The sequence below is a fragment of the Gymnoscopelus braueri genome (assembly GCF_963280865.1).
Source record: "Gymnoscopelus braueri genome assembly, chromosome: 24".
NCBI classification, from domain to species: domain Eukaryota; kingdom Metazoa; phylum Chordata; class Actinopteri; order Myctophiformes; family Myctophidae; genus Gymnoscopelus; species Gymnoscopelus braueri.
This window is the reverse complement of record NC_137626.1, coordinates 11,706,434-11,733,499: the sequence shown is the minus strand read 5'-3', so window position 1 is coordinate 11,733,499 and position 27,066 is coordinate 11,706,434. Positions and strand designations below refer to the sequence as shown.

At 38.7% G+C, this 27,066-nt stretch overlaps 1 protein-coding gene across 1 annotated transcript; it reads left to right on the top strand.

Moving 5' to 3' along the window:
* Positions 1-7,411: 7,411 nt before the first annotated feature.
* Positions 7,412-9,388, top strand: LOC308080168 (B-cell receptor CD22-like). The gene is made up of 6 exons (XM_080421944.1): positions 7,412-7,577; positions 7,792-8,055; positions 8,156-8,449; positions 8,646-8,727; positions 8,860-8,887; positions 8,982-9,388. The coding sequence occupies exons 1-6, from the start codon at positions 7,472-7,474 to the stop codon at positions 9,090-9,092; spliced, it is 885 nt and encodes a 294-aa protein (XP_080278070.1). The 5' UTR covers positions 7,412-7,471; the 3' UTR covers positions 9,093-9,388.
* The last annotated feature ends 17,678 nt before the right edge of the window (positions 9,389-27,066 follow it).

Genomic DNA, 27,066 nt, shown 5'->3' with positions numbered 1-27,066 from the left:
CCGACTGTGCTCTTCTCAGACGAACGGACGGATGCTGAGAGAGAACTCAAACAGCTGTCTCAAACATCTGTGTGTCTAGATTAATAAATGTTCCATTTAACCAGCACGGAGAAAGCATTTTTTAGCTTTGAATTCTTCCACTTCTCTAATGGCAGGTTTCCAGTAAGGGCACGCTCCCACCAAAACATGGTCGGCTAGCGTTAAACGCATGTTGTGCGCGGCCACAGTTTTTTGTAGCCAGCGGATTCTAAAAAACGGGAGTGACGCGCCTGTCACTCACTTTCAGGACCCTCCCCGTAGCCCGCACCGCCTTCTACCTTGAGCACCATGGTGCTTCCTGAGTCTTGGGACGGTCCACCTTCCACTCACCCGATTGGACAGAGGGGGAAAATCAGCTCCTGCCTCCAGCAGTTTTCTGCTTCAAATGGACAAGTCGTGTAGAGCAGATAAACGCAAGGTCTGCGCGACAGGCGGAAAGATCTGCTCTTGCGTGAATCCACACATTTACATTGACAAAGCATTGGCAGATTCTGCCCCAGAGGTAAAATAAAAGTGCGGTGGGAGCGCGCCCTAATGGGAGAATTACTCAATTGTGAGCTGTTTGTGACAGCACTGTCACTTTTTAACAAATATATAGCATATTATGTCCCACAAAATTATAAAGTCACATGTTTAAGCAATAACGATCATCCTTCCATAAATGTATAGACTCAGGGGCCCCTGCTAGGGGCTTGACTATGAATAGGGAAGACAATGAGTTTCATCCTGGCATTTGCCAATTAAGGCACCGAGGCAGAACTTTTGATTTGTTTGCTGATGCCATGACGACACGTTGAGGTTAGACAACTCATTCCATATTTGGGCGTAGCTGCATTGGAAACTCATATGGTTATGGCTGACTCAGTGGCGGCCTTTCCTATGTTTCACCCGTTTCAATTGAAACGGGCCCCCAACCTCAGGGGGCCCCCACAATTATTTTTTAATATATATATATATATATATATATATATATATATTTTATCTCGCATCCCAGTCCGGGGCCCGCCTCCGGCTGGCCGACGTCCAATAATTTCATGCAAGAAGAGGATGTAGCTCTGATTAAATTAAGGCCTCCCCTATGCTGAGTCAGTCCAAGCCAATTTTAATATAGGATTAGTTGACAATTTGGCCAATGTTTGACCAGTTTTGATAGCATAGTTTGTTGATTACTTTTGATGCAGTACTACATTTTTTTCTTTTCTTTCTTCCTTTTTTTTATGTATTAAAAACCACTGGGTCCATGGGGTGAGAGTGGGGTGACGTTATCAAGAGGACAAACTCACACCAAAACTAAACCGCTTGAGAGTAGATTGCATCTGCGTGGTTTAGCCAGCAGGGGGCACCTATAGAGCCCATCAGAGAGAGAGAGAGTGTGTGTGTGTGTGTGTGTGTGTGTGTGTGTGTGTGTGTGTGTGTGTGTGTGTGTGTGTGTGTGTGTGTGTGAGAGAGTGTGAGTGGTGTGAGTGTGAGTGTGAGTGTGTGTGAGTGTGAGTGTGTGTGTGTGTGTGGAGCATAAAATGAAACCTAATGGACCCGCAAGGGTCCATTAGGTTTCATTTCACACTCTCAAGTCTCAAGAGTTAAAGATCTATAAGGGTCCATTTGGAATACCAACTCTCCATCATTTAGCTGGGTTAGCTTACTTTGCAGATATAAATTATTACATTATAAAACATACATAACCTCTTTAGCTCTATGTTATACCTAGGCTATTTGAAAATAGCAGATCTACAAGCTCACAACGCGTCACGACGCGTTGTGAGCTTGTAGATCTGCTATGTTCAAACATTTAGTACTTACTTGATACCAATACTTTTGTACTTTTACTCAAGTAAAGTTTGAATTCCGGATTTTTTGCTTGTAACATAGCACTTCTACATTGCAGTATTGATACTTTTACTTAAGTAAAACATTTGAGTACTTTTTCCACCACTGAAGGAGGCTGAAGGAGATGCTTGGCTTGTGAGTTCAAGAGTATTGAAATTGAAAAGCTCCTTGCCAGCATTAAGGTATGTGATATGTTTTTGATAAAACAAAACAAGTTTTTGTTAAAAGGTTAAAGCACTATATTCTGATAGTAATCATTGCTATAGAGTGTTTGTTCAGTAACAGGAGTCTCTCCATGTCTCTCCAGCTCTTTATTAAACAGAAAATACATTTTAAGGTAGGTGACAACATTTCAGCCAATAAGGAGAGAGTACCCATTTATCAGCTTCATTGTGCTCCAGTTCCAATTGTGTCTGCTAATTTCTTTGCGTCATCACTTCCAATTTCACTTCTTTAATCTGTATCCTGACTGAGTTCTCTATCCTGATTGGATAAGATTGTTATCCAGACCTAAACATGTATTTTCCGTTAAAGAGCTGGAGAGACATGGAGACTCCTGTAACTGAACAAGCAATGTATAGCAATGAGTACTATCATATCATATAGAGCTATTTAACACTTATTTTAACCAAAGAAAATCACTTGCCCTACCTTTAAAGTTTAAACCAAGCTTTCCCCATAACATGGATGCTGGGGTTTAAGTGGTTAAAGCACTTGGAGAGACCCAAGCAGAGCACTGGGTTTCAGTGTCAGTAATTCGGTGTGTGTGCTCATGTGCACTTGGTTGAACATGTTCAGGTTGTGGATTGAAGCCCTTTTCAAAAGTGTTGAACGCTCTAAAAACTCAGTGAGTTTGGTGAGTACTGGTACTGTAATAACTAAATGCTCAGGGGACCACAAGAATAAATAAGTGGAAAATTGTCTTAAGAATACATAACAAATACATAACATTGCATTATTGTGCGCATTCATTTCTGATTAAAACGTTGTATTTTCTGATCATGGTCAGTATCATGGTTAGTATCATAGTATCATGTTAGTATCATGGTCAGTATCATGGTTTGTATCATAGTATCATGTTAGTATCATGTTAGTATCATGGTCAGTATCATGGTCAGTATCATGGTCAGTATCATGGTCAGTATCTGGTCAGTATCATGGTCAGTATCTGGTCAGTATCATGGTCAGTATCATGGTCAGTATATGGTCAGTATCATGGTCAGTATCATGGTCAGTATCTGGTCAGTATCATGGTCAGTATCTGGTCAGTATCATGGTCAGTATCATGGTCAGTATCTGGTCAGTATCATGGTCAGTATCATGGTCAGTATCTGGTCAGTATCATGGTCAGTATATGGTGAGTATCATGGTCAGTATCATGGTCAGTATCATGTCAGTATCATGGTCAGTATCATGGTCAGTATCGTGGTCAGTATCTGGTCAGTATCTGGTCAGTATCATGGTCAGTATATGGTGAGTATCATGGTCAGTATCGTGGTCAGTATCATGTCAGTATCATGGTCAGTATCATGGTCAGTATCGTGGTCAGTATCATGTCAGTATCATGGTCAGTATCATGTCAGTATCATGTCAGTATCATGTCAGTGTCACGGTCAGTATCATGGTCAGTATCACGTCAGTATCATGTCAGTACCATGGTCAGTATCATGTCAGTATCATGGTCAGTATCATGTCAGTATAATGTCAGTATCATGTCAGTGTCTACATTTCCTTGTAATAAACGTTTATTTGTCTGATGTCCTGACAAGCACACAACTACTAATATGTCATTAGAGTTGCACTACTGTTACCTAAATTGGTGCATTTAGAAAGCAGGGAAGACATCAGAATGCAAGTAATGAGTGGTCAGATGAGTCCACTCATACCAGCTTTAATATACCCTCAAATATTTAGAAGTGTGATATGCTCTATAATCCTAAGGACTGACCCCAGGAGGGAAGCTATAGCACAGTCCACACATACAGGTAGCATGCTCTTGTTATTGTATATATATTGTGTCTACCAATAGTTAGATTAACTAGTAAACAGTGTGCAGTAAATGCATTGTATACTAGTGTCAGTAAACAGTTTATATGGTAAAATACAGTGTACTGTATACTGTCAGTATACTGTCCTGCAAAAGCGGTTCTGCTGTCTTGAAAATGAACTGTTTTGACCTGGTCACCCTATGTGTAACACTGATACTAGATATCACAGGAATAAAATTAAAACATTATTATTATGCAAGTCTAATTTAGTGTTCTTCTCACATGAGACATGTCACTCGTGTTGTGAGTTCTCTAATGTTTTTATTTAATTTTTTTATTCAACACAAAGTATGTAACACTATTAGCAATGCACAGCAGCAGATCATGCAGAGGTTTTTGAGACATACACATGGCGGTGTGAAGTGTTTCTCTTATTTTTTTACGTGACGAGAGGAAACATCACATTAGTGGTTTTAACCTTATTCCTTTTGACCTTTTGAACCATGAAAAGTTTACTTTCCGTTCCCACGTCTGAGCACTACTTTTTCAATGCATTTTTGCATAGATTACACCGTACAGGTGTAACACTGATAAGCCTTACTAGATATATACACAGGACTAAAATGAAATAAAAAGCACTATGAGAGTCCAATTTAGTGATTTTCTCACATGAGACGTGTCGCTTGTGTTGTGGGCTTGTACATCTGCTATTTTCTCTACTTCCAAAAATGTGTGAAAAAGAAATTCAATTAAAAACAGGAAAAATCCCTCTGTATTGAAAAATGTTATGTTGTTTTTTATATGTTGTAACTTTTGTCACAACATATAAAAGTTACAAGATGTTATTTAGAAAGTCCAATTTAGTGTTTTTCTCACATGAGACATGTCGCCTGTGTTGTGAGTTCTCTATTTTCAAAAAATGTTTTATTCAAGATAAAGTATGTAACACTATTAACAATGCACCACAGCAGAGGTTTTTGAGACATACTGTACATATGAGGGTGGATGTGAGCGGTGTGAAGTGTTTTTTTCTTTTTTTAACATGAGAGGAAACACATTAGTGGTTTTAACCTCATTCCTTTTTAGTTTTAGGTGTGTGTTGTTGATCTGGTTATCAGTATTTCTAGATGACTGTTCATGTAGACGTACTGGACAGACTAGCTCTTGAGATAGGTGAGTATGTGTGAATTACTTCACTGTAACTTAGTAACAATGATACTATATTCATTGACAGGATTGTATCTTATACTGATACATGTTTGATAAGGTAGCATGAGCTCCCTTTCACTTCAAACCATTCAGAATCACTACAGAAAAAGTAGTGATTCAAATGTAAAACTTACAAACTTTCAATGAAACATTAACATTGGTGAGACTCAGTACAGCCATAGATTAATTGACAGCGTATTACAGAACAGAGAGTACAGTACATGTGTTAGTTGTGAAGTGTGTCTTTCATTGCAGTTACTTGATGCTGGGGTCAGTTTTCAGCTCAAGATACCATGAGGTTTCTAAAGACAATCAGCGTGATCCTGGACATTATGATCTTGCTACCCGGTAAGGAGAGTTTGAATCTACCTGGTCTAAAGCGAATCAATGCCTTATTAGGTTAATACGCATTTTAATGCACATATTAAAGGGATATTTCACTTTCAAATAAAATAAACATTAAAAAAATCACGGCCCCTCGCGCATTACAATGTTCTACTAATGCGTGGAGGGGGCATATATATATATATATATATATATATATATATATATATATATATATATATTTTTTTTTTTTTTTTTAATGGTTATTTTATTTTAAAGTGAAATACCCCTTGAACAGTTTAATTACGATATTTTTATCTATCTGGTCTAAAGTGGGAACAATGTCCTTCCTCATTAAGGTTAATAAATCCTTAATAGGCTCTGTGCATAACTGTAGTCCCGGCTTTCAGGAAGGTGGCATACTATTTTTCCTTTCTCTGCATTCAAGAGACAGTAAAGTAACATAGACACTGAGTCTTATGAGACGGTCACTTTGACATGCTAGCATGGGCAAATGGGTAAAGAAAGAGGTTAATTCTGCTTGCTTTCACTAACGGGTAAGATTCTTACCTTCATGACAAGGGGGAAAAACGCAAGAGGATGTAACACTGAGCCTGAAACCATGTGTTATGACACTTGAGCTAAATGTCTTGTGTCTTGTTAAAGTTTTGAAAATGGCAAGATAATTTTAGCAATATTTTGGAGGAATACAAATTATTTGTGTTGCATATGGTTTCTTGCAACTAATGTAATATTAAATACCACTATCAAGTATTTTTATGCTGTCTCTCTGTCTCTCTGTCTGTCTGTCTGTCTGTCTTCTCTCCATCAGCCTTAGTGAATATGGAGAGACATGAAGACTCATATCCAAATATTCAGGTGGCTTATCCACTTCTTCACGGTTCAACTCTCACTCTAACCTGCAGTTTTGAGAATATTCCTGGTAGAGTTGTGGTGAATTGGTGTTTTACTAATTCTACTGGACCATCAAATATCTGCCCTCATTGCCCTCATATACTCTCCACTAAAGTGTCTTGGAAAAATGAAAAGACACAGTTTGTATTTAAACGTACAAATATTACACACAATGACAGTGGATGGTACTTTTGTCAAGTCACAGAAGTTTATACCTTTACTCGTGACTGCAGTTCCATAGCACAATTAATTATTCTTGGTAAGTATTATTGAATAAAAGTATGTATGTATAAATAAATATAAATATTTTTTAAAGCACCATTTATTTCTCATGACACCAGATAGCACAAGTAAGGTAAGACAAATTCCAATGTCATGATGTCTTGTCTGCACAAGGTGCGTGCATGTATTTGTGTGTATGTGTACATGGAAGGTACAACTTTAATGATGACTAAACAAGGTATGTGTGTGTGTGTGTGTGTGTGTGTGTGTGTGTGTGTGTGTGTGTGTGTGTGTGTGTGTGTGTGTGTGTGTGTGTGTGTGTGTGTGTGTGTGTGTGTGTGTGTGTGTCTGCCCCTCGTACCTTTATGCACATCAGGATGCGTAGTATCCACCCTGCTGTTTTCACTGAGCAACGTGATTCAAACTTTGGAATCATGTTGCTCCATGGAAAACGATTTGTTTGTAAAAGCATATTGTAACTTCCAGGCAATTGTTGCTATGCCTATGATACATGTTGCCAGTAACGTTATGACTTTAACTAAATATTGACACCTAAATGTGGTCAGGACACATATCAAACCTGGAATTTGGGGCTGATTTGACCTTACATTCTAGTTACAAGGTATTCCCTGTTTCATGGCGAAACGCTGGGGCGTGCGATTAAAACTCATGAGTTTGATAACTTTACATCAGTTCAGTATTTTATATACACTGAGCGAGTTTTAAGTGAATCTGATTATACTCTTAGGAGGAGTTTGATAAAGTACAGTTATTATATATTTTTACCCCCAACAGATGGTCCCAAGAATGTTGTTTTGTCAGTAAGTCCACCAGGAGATGTTTTCAAAGGAAGCTCAGTCACTTTAAACTGCAGCAGCAGTGGTTCAAATCCACCAGAGAGCTACATTCTTCTCAAAGACAACACTGAAGTGACACGGGAGAAGATAATGACCATCTCTAACACCCAACCCAGTGACAGTGGAAGATACTCCTGTCAGGCAATGAACTACATTAACACAGTCACTTCAGCTGAAGTCACTCTTCATGTTCAGTGTGAGTTTTTAGTTTAATTTAGATCAAATTAAATGGCATTATTTGCTTTATTATTTTGACCAAGGCTGGTGTAATGTGTACACCACATTATTCAAAAGCATTTATTATTGTCATTGTTCATACCAAGAAAAAATTATATTGTAACCTATACTTTGTAAACAGAACAAATAATGTCAATTATTTTATTGTGTCAATATCCATTATTCCTCCACAGACCCTCCAGAAATGACCTCAATAACAGTGAATCCAGCAGGAGAAATTGTTGACGGCACTAATGTGACTCTGACGTGCAGCAGTGATGCCAACCCACCAGTAGACAACTACACCTGGTACAGAGACAGAGGAAGCAGCTTTATCTCCACTGGTCCTCAGCTGGTAAAGGACAATGTGTCTCCTGCAGACTCTGTACAGTACACCTGTCAAGTGACAAACAAACATGGATCCCAAATGTCACCACCTCACCCCATTAATGTTCTCTGTAAGTAAATAAGAAAATAAACATCATAGTCTAATGTAAATATGTATTTATACTGTATAACAATATATAGTATATTAATCTGTTTGATGTTTATATCAAGATGCACCAGTGAATGTATGGGTGGAGGTCAGTCCACCAGACAGTCCAGACAGTCTGGCAGAGGGCAGCAGTGTGAACTTGACCTGCAGCAGTGATGCTAACCCACCAGTACACAACTACACCTGGTACAAGAGGACTGGGCCTCCTGGTTCCAGCTCCCTGGTCCAGGTAGGGTCAGGACAGCTGCTGGTTCTGGCCTATCTGCAGCCCTCCCACACTGGACTGTACTTCTGTCGCACCAGTAACTCACTGGGAGAAAACAACTCTACTGAGGTGCTGCTGCACATAATAGACAGTGAGTAGACAGAATAAGTTGTTGGAAGGAATTATTTTAATAACATGTACTTTAAAAATCTGTAACCTGACAACCAAATTTGTTTTTGGATGTTATCTAAAAAATATATAAAGCACCAGACAACCATACTGAAAACAATGATTGATTTCCTTCTCAGTTGATAATTAATGTTAAATATGGTGTCATTTTGCTGCAGTTCATCTTGTCATTCTGCGTGTTGGTATTGGGGTCAAGCTGTTGGCAGTGCTGCTGCTTCCTTTGGTTATGTGGTGGACCTGGTGAGTTTCATTTCATCATAACTCATTACAATGACAGTCTAAGTTCCAATAGCCTACTCTATCGATCCTGTTCTTGTCAGTATTGCAACACATTTTCTCAAATAATTGGGTAACTATTTCTTGTTTTTAAAGCAAACAAGATTCTGGCGTGGACAAAGAAGTGAGGAGAGCTACATTATTTTTCATTGATTGCACATGATTATGATAATAAATGTTATACATTATGATGCATGCATGATTTTTCTTTGTTTCAGGAGGACGATCCAGTTTATGTAAACATCAGTGGACGTGTTGGTCGTAGACAAGGCTTTATCTCCTCTGCTGATCAGGACACCAGAGTTGTAGAAGAGGAAACCAACGTGTAAATAAAGATTCCTTTACATTTACAATAGATCAGTGTCTGCTGCCTGGACACTGAAATACAGTTTGACCTGAGATCAGCTTGTTAGTAGAATAGCAAAAATAATAGAAAACTTACACTGTCATACTGTATGATAAAAAAATGTGTTGAAAGAGTGAGGCTCCCAGAGTCATCACATCCATACTGGCCAGAGAGGAGAGATGAAGATGAACAGATTGACAGTCAGAGAGGAGAGATGGTAGTGTGAGAGAAAGAGGAAGTGCATATATGTCACGTACACCAGGGCGCGCGCACGCACGCACGCACGCACGCACGCACGCACGCACGCACGCACGCACGCACGCACGCACGCACGCACGCACGCACACGCACACACACATCTACTCTGATTCCCTCCAGAATGTGGTAATTTTGTATACATTTCTTTTCTTTAATAGTTCAGCTAATTTTGATTAACTTTTATGTATGTATTCAATGGATAATCACCTGCTAAGCTAAATTGCCTGCAATAAAATCATGTAAAATTCTGACTTTGTCACTATTTATCCACATCATGGTGTTTCAGTTCTATGGTGAATGATAGTTACTCCTGGTGAACAGTACAATATTAGGTTATACATGCTTGACCAGTCCACTCATAGTCCACTCATACTTTAATATACCCTAAAATATTTAGAAGTGTGATATGCTCTATAATCCTAAGGACTGACCCCAGGAGGGAAGCTATAGCACAGTCCACACATACAGGTAGCATGCTCTTGTTATTGTATATATATTGTGTCTACCAATAGTTAGATTAACTAGTAAACAGTGTGCAGTAAATGCATTGTATACTAGTGTCAGTAAACAGTTTATATATGGTCAAATGCAGTGTACTGTATACTGTCAGTATACTGTCCTGCAAAAGCGGTTCCGCTGTCCTGCAAATGAACTGTTTTGACCTGGTCACCCTATGTGTAACACTGATACTAGATATCACAGGAATAAAATAAAAAAATATGTTATTATGAAAGTCTAATTTAGTGTTTTTCTCACATGAGACATGTCACTCGTGTTGTGAGTTCTCTATTTTCCCAAAAATTGCTAAATAAATTAAAATGATATAAAATATCTTAAAAAAATCGTATTCAACACAAAGTATGTAACACTATTAGTTTTATACTTATAAAAGTAAATAGAAAAAAATATATAATAACATATATAACTATAAATAAACTATTATTAGTATATATTAGCAATGCACAGCAGCAGATTCTGCAAAGGTTTTTGAGACATACACATGTGGGCGGTGTGAAGTGTTTCTTTTTTTTTTACGTGACGAAACATCACATTAGTGGTTTTAACCTTATTCCTTTTGACCTTTTGAACCATGAAAAGTTTACTTTCCGTTCCCACGTCTGAGCACTTTTTCAATGCATTTTTGCATAGATTACACCATATACAGTGGTAGCCAGTTGGTTTCTTCACCATTTTCAAACCAGTACCCCCAGGTACCTTTTGTAACACTGATAGGCCTACTAGATATATACACAGTCAGGAATAAAATGAAATAAAAGCTCACTATGAGAGTAAAATTTTGTGATTTTCTCAAATGAGACGTGTCGCTTGTGTTGTGGGCTTGTACATCTGCTATTTTCTCTACTTCCAAAAATGTGTGAAAAAGAAATTCAATTAAAAACAGGAAAAATTACCTCTGTATTGGGAAATGAGTGTGCATTATGTTATGTTGTTATTTATGTTGTAACTTTTGTACTGTTGCTATCTTGAGCAGGGTTCCTTCGAAAAATAAATATTGTACCTCAATAATAATAATAAAGTCTGGTTTTAGCAAGAAACAATTTAGCTGACATGATCCACTTAAAGGTATTCAGAGTAAGTGTGTAACACGATGCGCAGCAACATTTTCTCAGGGTTTCTGAGACATATGTGGTTGGGTGTGAAGTATTTTTAGGACATGGCTACCACCCACCCACCCACCCACCCACCCACCCACCCACACACACACACACACACACACACACACACACACACACACACACACACACACACACACACACACACACACACACACACACACACACACACACACACACACACACACACACACACACACACACACACACACACACACACACACACACACACACACACACACACACACACACACACACACCTAATCTGATTCCCTCCAGAATGTGGTAATATATTTGTATTTTTTTTCTTTAATAGTTCAGCTAATTTTGATTAACTTTTATGTATTCAATGGATAATCACCTGCTAAGCTAAATTGCCTGCAATAAAATCATATGTAAAATTCCAATTCTGACTTTGTCACTATTTATCCACATCATGGTGTTTCAGTTCTATGGTGAATGATAGTTACTCCTGGTGAACAGTACAATATTAGGTTATACATGCTTGACCAGTCCACTCATAGTCCACTCATACTTTAATATACCCTAAAATGTTTATAAGTATGATATGCTCTGATCCTAAGGACTGACCCCAGGAGGGAAGCTATAGCACAGTCCACACATAGCATGCTCTTGTTATTGTATATATATATATTGTGTCTACCAATAGTTAGATTAACTAGTAAACAGTGTGCAGTAAATGCATTGTATACTAGTGTCAGTAAACAGTTTATATGGTCAAATGCAGTGTACTGTATACTGTCAGTATACTGTCCTGCAAAAGCGGTTCCGCTGTCCTGCAAATGAACTGTTTTGACCTGGTCACCCTATGTGTAACACTGATACTAGATATCACAGGAATAAAATAAAATAAATATGTTATTATGAAAGTCCAATTTAGTGTTTGTTCTTTCTTGTCACTCGTGTTGTGAGTTCTCTATTTTCCAAAAAAAAGCTAAATAAATTTAAATTATATAAAATATAAAAAAATGTTCTTATTCAACACAAAGTATGTAACACTATTAGTTTTATACTTATAAAAGTAAATATAAAAAAATATAATAACATATATAACTATAAATAAACTATTATTAGTATATATTAGCAATGCACAGCAGCAGATTCTGCAGAGGTTTTTGAGACATACACATATGGGCGGTGTGAAGTGTTTCTTTTTTTTACGTGACGAAACATCACATTAGTGGTTTTAACCTTATTCCTTTTGACCTTTTGAACCATGAAACGTTTACTTTCCGTTCCCACGCCTGAGCACTACTTTTTCAATGCATTTTTGCATAGATTACACCGTATAGGTGTAACACTGATAGGCCTACTAGATATATACACAGGAATAAAATGAAATAAAAAGCTCACTATGAGAGTACAATTTAGTGATTTTCTCACATGAGACGTGTCGCTTGTGTTGTGGGCTTGTACATCTGCTATTTTCTCTACTTCCAAAAATGTGTGAAAAAGAAATTCAATTAAAAACAGGAAAAATTACCTCTGTATAGGGAAATGAGTGTGCATTATGTTATGTTGTTTTTTTATGTTGTAACTTTTGTACTGTTGCTATCTTGAGCAGGGTTCCTTCGAAAAATAAATATTGTACCTAAATAATAATAATGATAATAAAGTCTGGTTTTAGCAAGAAAGAAGTTAGCTGACATGATCCACTTAAAGGTATTCAGAGTAAGTGTGTAACACAATGCACAGCAACATTTTCTCAGGGTTTCTGAGACATATGTGGTTGGGTGTGAGAGGTGTGAAGTATTTTTAGGACATGGCTACCACACACACACACACACACACACACACACACACACACACACACACACACACACACACACACACACACACACACACACACACACACACACACACACACACACACACACACACACACACACACACACACACACACACACACACACACACCCGTCTACTCTGATTCCCTCCAGAATAATGGTAATATATTTGTATACATTTCTTTTCTTTAATAGTTCAGCTAATTTTGATTAACTTTTATGTATGTATTCAATGGATAATCACCTGCTAAGCTAAATTGCCTGCAATAAAATCATGTAAAATTCTGACTTTGTCACTATTTATCCACATCATGGTGTTTCAGTTCTATGGTGAATGATAGTTAGTCCTGGTGAACAGTACAATATTAGGTTATACATGCTTGACCAGTCCACTCATAGTCCACTCATACTTTAATATACCCTAAAATGTTTATAAGTATGATATGCTCTGATCCTAAGGACTGACCCCAGGAGGGAAGCTATAGCACAGTCCACACATACAGGTAGCATGCTCTTGTTATTGTATATATATATATTGTGTTTACCAATAGTTAGATTAACTAGTAAACAGTGTGCAGTAAATGCATTGTATACTAGTGTCAGTAAACAGTTTATATGGTCAAATGCAGTGTACTGTATACTGTCAGTATACTGTCCTGCAAAAGCGGTTCCGCTGTCCTGCAAATGAACTGTTTTGACCTGGTCACCCTATGTGTAACACTGATACTAGATATCACAGGAATAAAATAAAAATATATGTTATTATGAAAGTCCAATTTAGTGTTTTTCTCACATGAGACATGTCACTCGTGTTGTGAGTTCTCTATTTTCCCAAAAAATTGCAAAATAAATTAAAATTGTATAAAATATAAAAAAATGTTCTTATTCAACACAAAGTATGTAACACTATATATTATCAATGCACAGCAGCAGATTCTGCAGAGGTTTTTGAGACCTACACATGTGGGCGGTGTGAAGTGTTTCTTTTTTTTTACGTGACGAGAGGAAACATCACATTAGTGGTTTTAACCTTATTCCTTTTGACCTTTTGAACCATGAAAAGTTTACTTTCCGTTCCCACGCCTGAGCACTACTTTTTCAATGCATTTTTGCATAGATTACACCGTATAGGTGTAACACTGATAGGCCTACTAGATATATACACAGGAATAAAATGAAATAAAAAGCTCACTATGAGAGTACAATTTAGTGATTTTCTCACATGAGACGTGTCGCTTGTGTTGTGGGCTTGTACATCTGCTATTTTCTCTACTTCCAAAAATGTGTGAAAAAGAAATTCAATTAAAAACAGGAAAAATTACCTCTGTATAGGGAAATGAGTGTGCATTATGTTATGTTGTTTTTTTATGTTGTAACTTTTGTACTGTTGCTATCTTGAGCAGGGTTCCTTCGAAAAATAAATATTGTACCTAAATAATAATAATGATAATAAAGTCTGGTTTTAGCAAGAAAGAAGTTAGCTGACATGATCCACTTAAAGGTATTCAGAGTAAGTGTGTAACACAATGCACAGCAACATATTCTCAGGGTTTCTGAGACATATGTGGTTGGGTGTGAGAGGTGTGAAGTATTTTTAGGACATGGCTACCACACACACACACACACACACACACACACACACACACACACACACACACACACACACACACACACACACACACACACACACACACACACACACACACACACACACACACACACACACACACACACACACACACACACACACACACACACACACACACACACACACACACACACACACACACACACCCCCGTCTACTCTGATTCCCTCCAGAATAATGGTAATATATTTGTATACATTTCTTTTCTTTAATAGTTCAGCTAATTTTGATTAACTTTTATGTATGTATTCAATGGATAATCACCTGCTAAGCTAAATTGCCTGCAATAAAATCATGTAAAATTCTGACTTTGTCACTATTTATCCACATCATGGTGTTTCAGTTCTATGGTGAATGATAGTTAGTCCTGGTGAACAGTACAATATTAGGTTATACATGCTTGACCAGTCCACTCATAGTCCACTCATACTTTAATATACCCTAAAATGTTTATAAGTATGATATGCTCTGATCCTAAGGACTGACCCCAGGAGGGAAGCTATAGCACAGTCCACACATACAGGTAGCATGCTCTTGTTATTGTATATATATATATTGTGTTTACCAATAGTTAGATTAACTAGTAAACAGTGTGCAGTAAATGCATTGTATACTAGTGTCAGTAAACAGTTTATATGGTCAAATGCAGTGTACTGTATACTGTCAGTATACTGTCCTGCAAAAGCGGTTCCGCTGTCCTGCAAATGAACTGTTTTGACCTGGTCACCCTATGTGTAACACTGATACTAGATATCACAGGAATAAAATAAAAAAATATGTTATTATGAAAGTCTAATTTAGTGTTTTTCTCACATGAGACATGTCACTCGTGTTGTGAGTTCTCTATTTTCCCCAAAAATTGCAAAATAAATTAAAATGATATAAAATATTAAAAAAAAATCTTATTCAACACAAAGTATGTACTATATATTATCAATGCACAGCAGCAGATCATGCAGAGGTTTTTGAGACATACACATGTGGGCGGTGTGAAGTGTTTCTTTTTTTTTATGTGACGAGAGGAAACATCACATTAGTGGTTTTAACCTTATTCCTTTTGACCTTTTGAACCATGAAAAGTTTACTTTCCGTTCCCACGTCTGAGCACTACTTTTTCAATGCATTTTTGGAATGGAATAAAATGAAATAAAAAGCTCACTATGAGAGTCCAATTTAGTGATTTTCTCACATGAGACGTGTCGCTTGTGTTGTGGGCTTGTACATCTGCTATTTTCCAAAAATGTGTGAAAAAGAAATTCAATTAAAAACAGGAAAAATTACCTCTGTATTGGGAAATTAAATGAAAATTATGTTATGTTGTTTTTTATGTTGTAACTTTTGTACTGCTGCTATCTTGAGCAGGGTTCATTCGAAAAAGAAATATTGTACCTCAATAATAATAATGATAATAAATTCTGGTTTTTAGCAAGAAACAAGTTAGCTGACATGATCCACTTAAAGGTATTCAGAGTAAGTGTGTAACACAATGCACAGCAACATATTCTCAGGGTTTCTGAGACATATGTGGTTGGGTGTGAGAGGTGTGAAGTGTTTTTAGGAGATGGCTAACACCTCTATCTCATGCACATTATGCCTGTAAATGTGAACCTGCTATAGTTTATGTTGATAGGCTTTTTGACGGGTTAATCAGGGCACCTGCCCTCTCAAAAGTCTGTGCAAGGCCCTGGCCCTATTCAAAATGTACTTGAGTAAAAGTACAAAAGTATTGGCATCAAAATTCACCTGTAGCCTACTGAATATGCAGAATGTCCCATTTTCAAATGTCTAAAATGTATTCAAATGTTTTGAAAATCGACTATTTTCAAAAGTAATTAGTGACTAAAACTTTCAAATAATTACAAAAAAGTACAATATTTGCCTCTGAGATGTAATGGAGTAGTATTGCATAAATGCGTAAATGTACTTAGTTACTTTTCACCACTGACTGGAAAGTATCTTTGCTTTTCCTCCACAGACCAGTTGGACCATCTGTTTGTATATAAATCAGATGGGCGGACCCACCTGTTGTATGACATTGGTAACTAATATTGTAAGTCCTAGCAGAGCTTTCCAAGATCCTCACCCATAATCCTCCAAAAATATTTAGTCTCAGTATTTGCTCTCCAAACATTCCTGTTAAAGGAGAATTCCGGACAAATTAAGTGTTATCTTTCATGTCTCGTTACTCACCTAGCGACGTAAAAAGTGGCGTTCTTTTTTTCCATATATTCCCCTGTCGTCATTTTTTAAACACCCTCCGTTGTTATAATGGGAGCAAGTGGGTTAGTGAAGTTCGTCTATTAGAGAGAGAGAGAGAGAGAGAGAGAGAGAGAGAGAGAGAGAGAGAGAGAGAGATAGATTGATGAACAGAAAGATGCAGTAGATACAGTTGCCTATGTGTAAATAGTTACAGTACGTCAAACCTTTAGTGCTCTCTAGGGGACAGTGATTGTAACTACAGCATACGTTAGAAGAAGCGTGCGCAGTGGACTGTCTGTCTACAATGAGTGCTTGCGTGTGTGTGTGTGTGTGTGTGTGTGTGTGTGTGTGTGTGTGTGTGTGCGCACACACACACTAATGTACTCACACACTGTGTGACAGATACGTGCACGTTTGTGAGTGGCTGCATGAACACAAGACAAGAGGGACAGAGAGAGAGAGACACGCAGACAGACAGACAGACAGACAGACAGACAGACAGACAGACAGAGAGAGAGAGAGAGAAGGGGGCATCCTTGCAGGAAGAGGGCGAGCCAAAGGTCAGGCAGCACATGTTGGCGGGTCGACCCCTGGTCTCTCCCCTCGCTGAGAGACGTGACACTCTCTCTGCTTCCTGCCGCCCAGAGGCATCAGGCCCACAGCTGGCCACGGCGGTCATTTTTAGCCAGCGGAGCTATTTTCATTTGGATTCAGCTAGATAGAAGAACCCCAGGGTGGTACACTGAGTCAATGAAAAACACCTAACACTATGGGAGAGGGGGGGGGGGGGCTCAGACAGACAGACAGACAGACAGACAGACAGACAGACAGACTAGATAGATCTGCAGATACAATGCAGTGGTTCTCAAACTTTTCAGGCCGCGACCCGCCAACATAATCATATTTGAACTCTTTTACTCCACTACAATTATTTGAAAACTTAAGTTACTAGTTACTTTGCAGATATACATTATTAAAGTAATTATCAAGTAAACAACAAGTAAAAATATCCGAGTACTTCTTCCACCACTGGATTAATGGAATGAAAGAGAAGTTATTTTCTATTTTTAGTGGGGGGAGGGAGGGGGAAAGGGGGGGGGGGGGGCTGGAAAGTGAAATAGCTAAAAGTGCAGATGTTGTAATAAAGTGGTTTCCATGGTGCTCAGGTCATCCACTTTTTTTTTTTTTTTTTTAGGCCGTCCAGTCCAGCTGTACGGACATAAATCCTTTAGCCTGACCATTACAACAGCTGCCAGGATGATGTGTCACATTAGCCCGTTAAGACCGGGAACGCAGCTGTGTGTCATTTTTTAAGATAAAAAAAAAATAGCAGATATACAAGCTCATAGCGCGGCACCGAGTGCCGCGCTATGAGCTTGTAGATCTGCTATTTTTTTTTAAATCGTGAAAATGTTGTGCAAATCTTTGAATATATATGTTTTTTAAAGCGACCATTTGTAACTCAAATCTTTGCTTCTGGGGTTCTCTGGAACAACATATATTTTGTATTTTTTTTTAATATTTTTCTTTATAAAACAAAAAAATATATACTATTTTAAATGTTTTAATATTTTATATTTTTTGAATATTTTTGTATGTTTAAACAAAAATTGAAAAAAAAAATGTAATCGGCCTCAGGTCTTAATGGGTTAGGGCCCTTCCACCTGTGTAATGTTCCATGGTTGAATGCAAAATAACTTTTTTGGAAGGATGTGATTATTTTTTCTTTCAATTAAAAATGTTTCATCTTTTAAAACTACAAGCTGTGCGTTTTGTATTTTAGATCTATATTAACCACTGACTCCCTATCTAAAACCCCAAAAATAGTAGATCTACAAGCCACTGCAACACATCGCATCGTGACTTGACACAGGAGTTAAAAAATGGCAACAACAAAAAAATAGCGAGCAAGATCTACAAGCTTGTCGTAGATCTGCCTCTTTTTTTATTTCTTTTGCTATTTTTGAATACTGCTGAAAATGTCTGAATGTGTGGAAACATTCTGAACATTTCTGAACATTCTTGTAAAGTTTCTGAAATGTCCAAAAGGGATGCCATGTTGAACGTGGTTAAGCAGTGGTGGAAAAAGTACTCACATTTTTTACTTAAAAAAAAGTATCAATACTGCAATGTAGAAACGCTCCGTTACAAGTAAAAGTACGGAATTAAAAATTCACTTGAGTGAAAGTACAACAGTATTGGCATCAAAATGTACTTAAAGTACCAAAAGTAGGAAGTACTCATTATAAAGAATGTCCCATTTAACAATATTTCGTATGTATAAAATACGAAAAATCTTTTGAAAATAGCAGATCTACAAGCTCACAATGCGTCGCGACGCATTGTGAGCTTGTAGATCTGCTATTTTCAAATGGATGAAATTTATATAAAGCTGAAGTGGTTAATATATGTTTGTAATAATATCTATAAAATCTACAAAGTATAATAGTAACTAAGGTTGTCAAATAACTGTAGTGGAGTAAAAGTACAATATTTGCCTCTGAGATGTAGTGCCGCAGAAGTAAAAGTACTGAAAATTGGAAATACTCCAGTACAGTAAAAGTACCTCAAACCTTGAGTACCTTGAGTAAATGTACTTTAGTTTACACCACTGCGGTTAAGGACATTTTTTCCCTTCATCCTGCAGCTATATATACAGTATGTATACATTTTATTTTAGTTCCAGGCCCATTCTTAGCCTGCTGTATTTTGTCTCTGGCAGTGCAGCGGACGCCTCCTCGGTGCATCATGTTAAACATTAGAGGGCTTGTCCCAATAGTAACACAATAATATTTAATTTTCCAGCCAATCAACGATGGCGCCCGCCCTGTGCCCTCGCCAGTGGACCCGGGACACAGGATTCACATGAAAATATATTCTAAGTCAAGGGTTCTTGACCTTTTTCAGGCCGTGACCCCCCCAATATAATCATATATTGACAAGCACTTGGAAATGCAGTGGTGTAAAGTAACTAAGTACATTTACTCAAGTACTGTACTTACAGTAGGTACAATTTGTAGGTATTTTGTGTATTTCCATGTATCAGTACTTCTACTCCACTACATCTCAGAGGCAAATATTGTACTTACTCCACTACAATTATTGAAAACTTTAGTTACTACTTACTTTGCCGATATAAATTATCACATTATAAAACACACATTAAACCACTTCAGCCCTATTTTGTACCTAGGCTATTTGAAATTAGCAGATCTACAAGGTCACAGCTTGTAGATCTGCTATTTTCAAACATTTTAGTACTTTTACTTTTGGTACTTTTAGTACATTTTTGATACCTTTTGTACTTTTACTCAATCATCCACTTCCTGCTCTGGGAGAGAACATCTCCAAAGTGCTATTAAGTGACCGCTGTTTCTCAGCGTCCGGTCCGGGGACCACCAGGGGTCCAAATGGACCCATACGGGTCTGTAACTCTCAGAGTTAAATAAGCACTGAGAATTTTACAGACTTGTCGAGGGCCCAGACAGCAACAATATATATATATTGTTGCTGTCGGGCAGAAACCTCCTATAACTCCATATTTTAACTTGTGTTTTTTTTTGTAAATTAACGCACTACTTGATCATACTACAGCGTCACACAAAAGTATCAAAAATAGCAGATCTGCAAGCTCGAAATGAGCTTGTAGATCTGCTACTTTTGCTATTTTTGAATACCGAAAAGTTATAGTTTTGGACATATGAGGTTTCTATATATATTTATATATACATATAAAAGTGGGGGTCCATAGCCTAATGCATATCAAACTGGGGGTCCTTGAAATGAAACCGGTTGTGAATCACTGCTATAGTAGCCTGAAAGAGCGAGCCCTATCGATGGTCTTGAAGGGCGGATCCAAACCCAGGCGGTTGGATTCCAGCGCCGCTTCCTATTGCTTCACCAATCTATGTCCCCGTCTCCCCTCCCCCCCCCGGCCTGTGCACGGAACACGCTGACGTCACCACATTTAGAGCGACGCCCCTCTGCACTCTGATTGGTTAGGAGATAACAAGGTTCACTCCCACTCCGAAACCACCGTTCTTGCAAGGTTCCCCTAGCCTGGCTCCACCCCCTGAATCCTTTGCCTAGCATTCAGGGTCTGGTGACGCTTTCGAAGGCGGGTGTTTCTCGGTTGAAAATCTGTACGACGAATCGGGATCGGGACAATCCAGTATGAACCAATCGCGTTGGTTCATAGTGGAGTCCCATTTTGGCCACGCCCCCATCTCAGAACTCCGCTGCATTGAGAGGGCTTTCAGACTGAATAATGGAGTGAAACGAAATGAAAATTCAGGCTGAGTGTCAGGCTAAGGTTCCCCCAGACTTTTTTTCTTTTGAAAAAAGAAAAAAGGCATGGGTTTCCGAGGCTACTGCTATAGTGGGAAGTGGGATTTTTGGAGCCAAAAGCAGGCGGAAGCAGGTTGAGGTTTTAACAGGTTTTTAGCTAAAACCCTGGCAAAAAAATCCGATATCCAGCAGGCAAAAACAGAGCTCAGATCCGGGCAGAATCAAAAACCAGTAACTGACAACGCAGGCAAAACTGGTGGGATTGAGGAGCAGAGGGCACAGCGAGCCTGTCAAGCAACAAACAGGGTTTAAGTAGTGCTGAGTGTGACGAGAGAATGGAGTGCAGGTGTGAACCTCCACTCTGACTGGCTGACTGAGAGTGATCAGATCAGTGGTGGAAAGTAACCAAGTATTTGTACTTTACTTGAATATTTCCAATTTCCAACAATTTGACTTCTACTCCACTACATCTCAGAGGTAAATATTGTACTTTTAATCCACTACAATTATTTGAAAACTTGAGTTACTAGTTACTTTGTATATTTTTATTATTATTACAAAACAAACAGTAACCACTTCAGCCCTATAAACATTCCGGCCATTCGAAAATAGACGATCTACAAGCTCGCAATGCGTCGTGATGTGACGTATTGTGACCTTGTAGAACTGCTATTTTCCTAACGATTTTTATACATTTGAAAACTATTCTGCATAATGAGTACTTTCCACTTCTGGGACTTTAATATTTTGATACCAATTTCGTACTTTTACTTGTAACAGAGTATTTCTACATCGCAGTATTGATACTTTCACTTAAAGGTAGGGTAAGTGATTTGCTTTGGTTAAAATAAGTGTTAAATAGCTCTATATTCTGATAGTACTCATTGCTATAGAGTGTTTGTTCAGTATTAGGAGTCTCCTTGTCTCTCCACCTCTTTATTAAACGGAAAATGCATTTTCGTTTCAGTTTCATTTCCAATTTTATCCAACCAGGACAGAGAACTCAATCAGGATACAGATTAAATAAGTGAAATTGGAAGTGATGACACTAAGAAATGAGCAGCCAACATTGGAACTGGAACACTATACAAATTAAGCTTAAAAATGGGTACTTTCTCCTGATTGGCTGAGATTTTGACACCTACCGAAAAATGTAATTTCTGTTTATTAAAGAGCTGGAGAGACGGGGAGACATCTGTTACTGAAAAAACACTCTATAGCAATGATTACTATCAGAATATAGTATTTTAACCTTTTGACAATACTTTTTGTTTTAACCAAAAAATATCACTTACCCTACCTTTAAGTAAGAAATGTGAGTGCTTTATCCACCACTGGTTTTAGCCGACAAAATGAGAGAACACACATGGTAACAGCTTGTAGTCAATGACACTCACAGACAGACAGGCCCCAGACACAAAGTCAGACTGTAGTCAGGACAGGAGACAGATAACCTGCTACTGTAGGGGGCGGCAGTGGCTCAGGGGTAGGGCTCAGGGGTAGATATCATATCTATCAAAAAGTGACCCTTTGGTACCTACCAAAAAGATACAGTTTGGTACACACCAAAATGTGACCTTTCAGATGACCAGGTCCAGGCCTGGATTTACACAGTTCCCCCCCACCCCAACCTGAAAGAAGTGACCTTTTAGTACCTACCAAAAAGTGACCTTTCAGATGACCAGGTCCAGGCCTGGATTTACACAGTTCCCCCCCACCCCAACCTGAAAGAAGTGACCTTTTAGTACCTACCAAAAAATGACCTTTCAAATGACCAGTTTTTTTTTACCTTTACAAAAGACCTAGCCTATGGCTCCACCCCCTGAATCGTTTGCCTCGCATTCAGGGTCTGGTGACGCTGTCGAAGGCGGGTATTTCTCGGTTGAAAATCTGTGTATAACTTTGGCCACGCCCCCATCTCAGAAATCGGCTGCATTGAGAGGGCTTTCAGACTGAATAATGGAGTGAAACGAAATTAAAATTCAGGCTGAGTGTCAGGCTACAAAAGACCAGGTCCAGGCCTGGATTTGGAGAGGCCTATGTCTAAAAAAATATTGAATGCAAATTCTCCACTCTCTCTCATACTCTCACACACTCTCACCTCAACTCACTCTCACTCAAAACCTGAAAAAAAAGAGCAACGTCTTTAACCATATCAGCACACATACGACGCAATCAGCATCCAACACCAACAGCATACGACACAATCAGTATCCAACACAAACTGCAGCATGAAGCAACTGCAGTATCCAGCAAAGGAAATGAAAAAAAATATTACATTATTACATAATCGCAAGTATTTGAGATAATCGCAGTACTTCTTGGGGGATAACAGTCATAATCGTCATAATCGTTTCCATGTTGAAAGATATATATTTTCAAACATAAATTATTTTTTTTGTGAAAATAGCCGAACTATACGCTCAAAGCGCATCACGACGTGATGCGTTTTCAGCTTGTAGTTTGGCTTTTGTTTACAAAGCCTAAAAAGGCCAGACAAAGTTGTATTCATAATGTCAGTACGACGCAATTGAATTGTTAAATTCGCAATTATTCAAGCGACAATTAATCAATCGTCAAGTTTAACCCATTAAGGCCTGAGGCCAATAAAAAAAAAAAAAGTTTTTTGAAGAAAAAAAAAAGATTTTTCAAAAATAGGAGATCTACAAGCTCATAGCGCGGCACTCGGTGCCGCGCTATGAGCTTGTAGATCTGCTATTTTTGAATAGCCAAAGAAATCTTAAAATGACACAGATGCGTTCCCGGTCTTAATGGGTCAAACGTCATAAAAAGGAGGTTCCTACTTTGAGATGTCTTCAGAGGAATCCCCCCCGGCGGACCGAGGTCTTTCGGCGGAGACCACCGGCGGAGACCACCGAAAGACACATCCTGACACACCAAGTGTACGCACGTGGAAAAACACGTGGAATTCTGCGTCAATCAGCAATCGACACGCCGCGGAGACCACCGAGGAAGGGCCATCGGCGCGGAGGAAATCCATGGATAGAGAGAGATCTCCATCTCTAAGGGCATCCTCGGGTCGAGCCGTCCAGCGGCGTCTCCCGTCATCTAATAATAATAATACACTTTATTTGTAGCACCTTTCATGACAAGAAATGCAGCTCAAAGTGCTTTACAGAGCGAGAATGAAGCACAAGTGCTTTACAGAAAAAGTACAAATAATTTAACAATAAAGGAAAAAAGAAAAGCAAAAGCATAATATATATATATATATATATATATATATATATATATATATATATATATATATATATATATTACAGGGAAATTGGCATTCCAGGGAAATTGAAAAAAAGAGCGCTCGTTTTCACCCCCCACCCAGGCAATTCTGTAGAACCAACACTAGAGGGCAATGCAAGCCACACTGGACTACAGCGCCTCCGTCATGAACAATAACTATTATCACGTGTGCGTGTGAATGCATGTTCAGCGTTCCCCTAGCGTAGCTTCCTAGTTGCTATGTGGGGGGGGGACAACAAAAGCCAGGTCCGCCTCGCATCAAAGCCCCGCCTAGCGCCTCCTCCTCCTCTCGCCGCCTTGCATCAAAGCCCCGCCTCGCGCCGAAACGAGCGCTCCTTTTTCAATTTCCCTGGAATGCCAATTTTCCCTATATATATATATATATATATATATATATATATATATATATATATATATATATATATATATATATATATATCACTCAGGGATTCACACAGAATATCCTCAGGGATTCACACAGAATATCCTCAGGTAGTCACAAAGATCTCACCTGCACATTATAGTGACTCACACAGAATTCCCTCAGGTAGCTTCACCAGATAACCTCTGGGTAGTCATTAGAGGTGGATGTTCTGGGAGGGCGTTATACTGTAGGTGAGAACCTCAGTCTTCTGGGCATTTATGGCACAAGAACAACCTCAGCACAACCCGTCTCCACTCTGAGAAAGATAGAAAGATAGAAAGAAAGAAAGAAAGAAAGAAAGAAAGAAAGAAAGAAAGAAAGAAAGAAAGAAAGAAAGAAAGAAAGAAATATTAATTCAAGTGACCGAGAGCCAGATATAATACGTATATTGTATCCTGTCACAACATACACAGCCTAGTATATGGAATCAAACTTTATTTATAGAGCACATTTAAAAACAACAGAAGCTGAGCTGAACAAGGTTGAGGCATCAACAGGCATCCATCGGTGCACAGACACATATGTGCATAGTTAAAACACATTAGAGGATCAAGTGACATTAAAAGCCAAAGAGAATAGGTGGGTTTTCCCATTAAGACCGGGAAAGCATCTGTGTCATTTTAGATTTCTTTGGCTATTCAAAAATAGCAGATATACAAGCTCATAGCATGGCACTCGATCATGATATCATATCTGACATAGATGACGTCAGAGTCATGGCGTCACTCATCTCCATTATTTGGGAAAGTTTTCAGCTCCATCTGGGCATCACTGACATAAATCAGTTTTTATGGTCGATATTTTCAAAAATATAAAACATGTGTGTGGGAGGAGAGGGAGGGGGGGGATGGTTGGGAGAAGGAGGGAGTTGCTTCTTTGAATTAACAATACATTTGGAGTTGATTGGTCCAGCTGTTTGCGATATCAGCCCCAGACATGCACAATCACGCACGCACACACGCACACACACACTCACGTTCACACAAAAAACGCAAGCAAACAAACAAACACACGCTCTTACCCGTGTCTGTCTGTCTGTCTGTCTGTCTGTCTGTCTGTCTCTGTCTGTCTTCCCCTCTGTCTGCCTGCCTCTCTATCTGTCTGTCTACCTCTCTATCTGTTTGTCTGCCTGCATGCCTGCCTGCCTGCCTGTCTGTCTGTCTGCCTGTCTGTCAGCCTCTCTATCTGTTTGTCTGCCTGTCTGCCTGTCTGTCTGTCTGTCAGCCTCTCTATCTGTTTGTCTGCCTGCCTGCCTCTCTGTCTGTCTGTCTGTCTGCCTGTCTGTCAGCCTCTCTATCTGTCAGTCTGCTGTCTCCTCCCCAGATAAATAAACATAGGGAGGCGCTGGTTGTCTGTGTAATAATAATAATGTTAGTGCTGCAGCTCCTCTCACAGGGGAAGAGCTCATTTCATGTTTCCTGAGGAAATATATGAACCCTGAGAGCAATGTCTTTGTTTCTGCTTTTCATCTCCCTACCGCCATCAGTGTGTGTGTGTGTGTGTGTGTGTGTGTGTGTGTGTGTGTGTGTGTGTGTGTGTGTGTGTGTGTGTGTGTGTGTGTGTGTGTGTGTGTGTGTGTGTGTGTGTGTGTGTGTGTGTGTGTGTGCGTGTGTGTTATGAGTACTTTTATTACTATACTTGTGAGGGTTTGTAGCATTTGAGAAATAGACAGTGTGGGGACAATTTTCCTGCTCCTCACAGCAGGAAAACCTTTTATGGTTAAAGGTTTTATGGTTTTTAACCTTTTTATGGTTAAAAACGTGTATAGGCTTACGGTTATAGGAAAAGATTCAGCTTCGGTTTAGGGTTAAGATTTGGCAGTTATAGGGGTTGGGTTTAGGGATCAGGGTCAGAGTTGATTCATAAGTAGGCCTGCATGCGTGCATGTAGTGGTGGAAAGTAACTAAGTACACGTACTCAAGTACTGTACTTAAGTACAATTTTGAGATATTTTGACTGTACTGGAGTATTTCCAATTTGCAATCCACTACATCTCAGAGGCAAATATTGTACTTTTACTCCACTACAATTATTTGAAAACTTTAGTTAGTTACTTTGCCAATGTAAATTATTACATTATAAAACATACATTAACTACTTTAGCCCTATTTTATACCTAGGCTATTTGAAAATAGCAGATTTACAAGCTCACAACGCGTCGTTGTGAGCTTGTGTAGACCTGCTATTCTAAAACATTTTAGTACTTTTAATTTTGGTACTAAAAGTACATTCTGATACTAATACTTTTGTACATTTACTCAAGTAAAATTTGAATTCCGGACTTTTACTTGTAACAGAGTACTTCTACATTGCAGTATTGATACTTTTACTTAACCCATTAATACCTGGAACGCATATGTGTCACTTTAGATGTCTTTGGCTATTCAAAAATAGCAGATCTACAAGCTCATAGCGCGGCACCGAGTGCCGCGCTATGAGC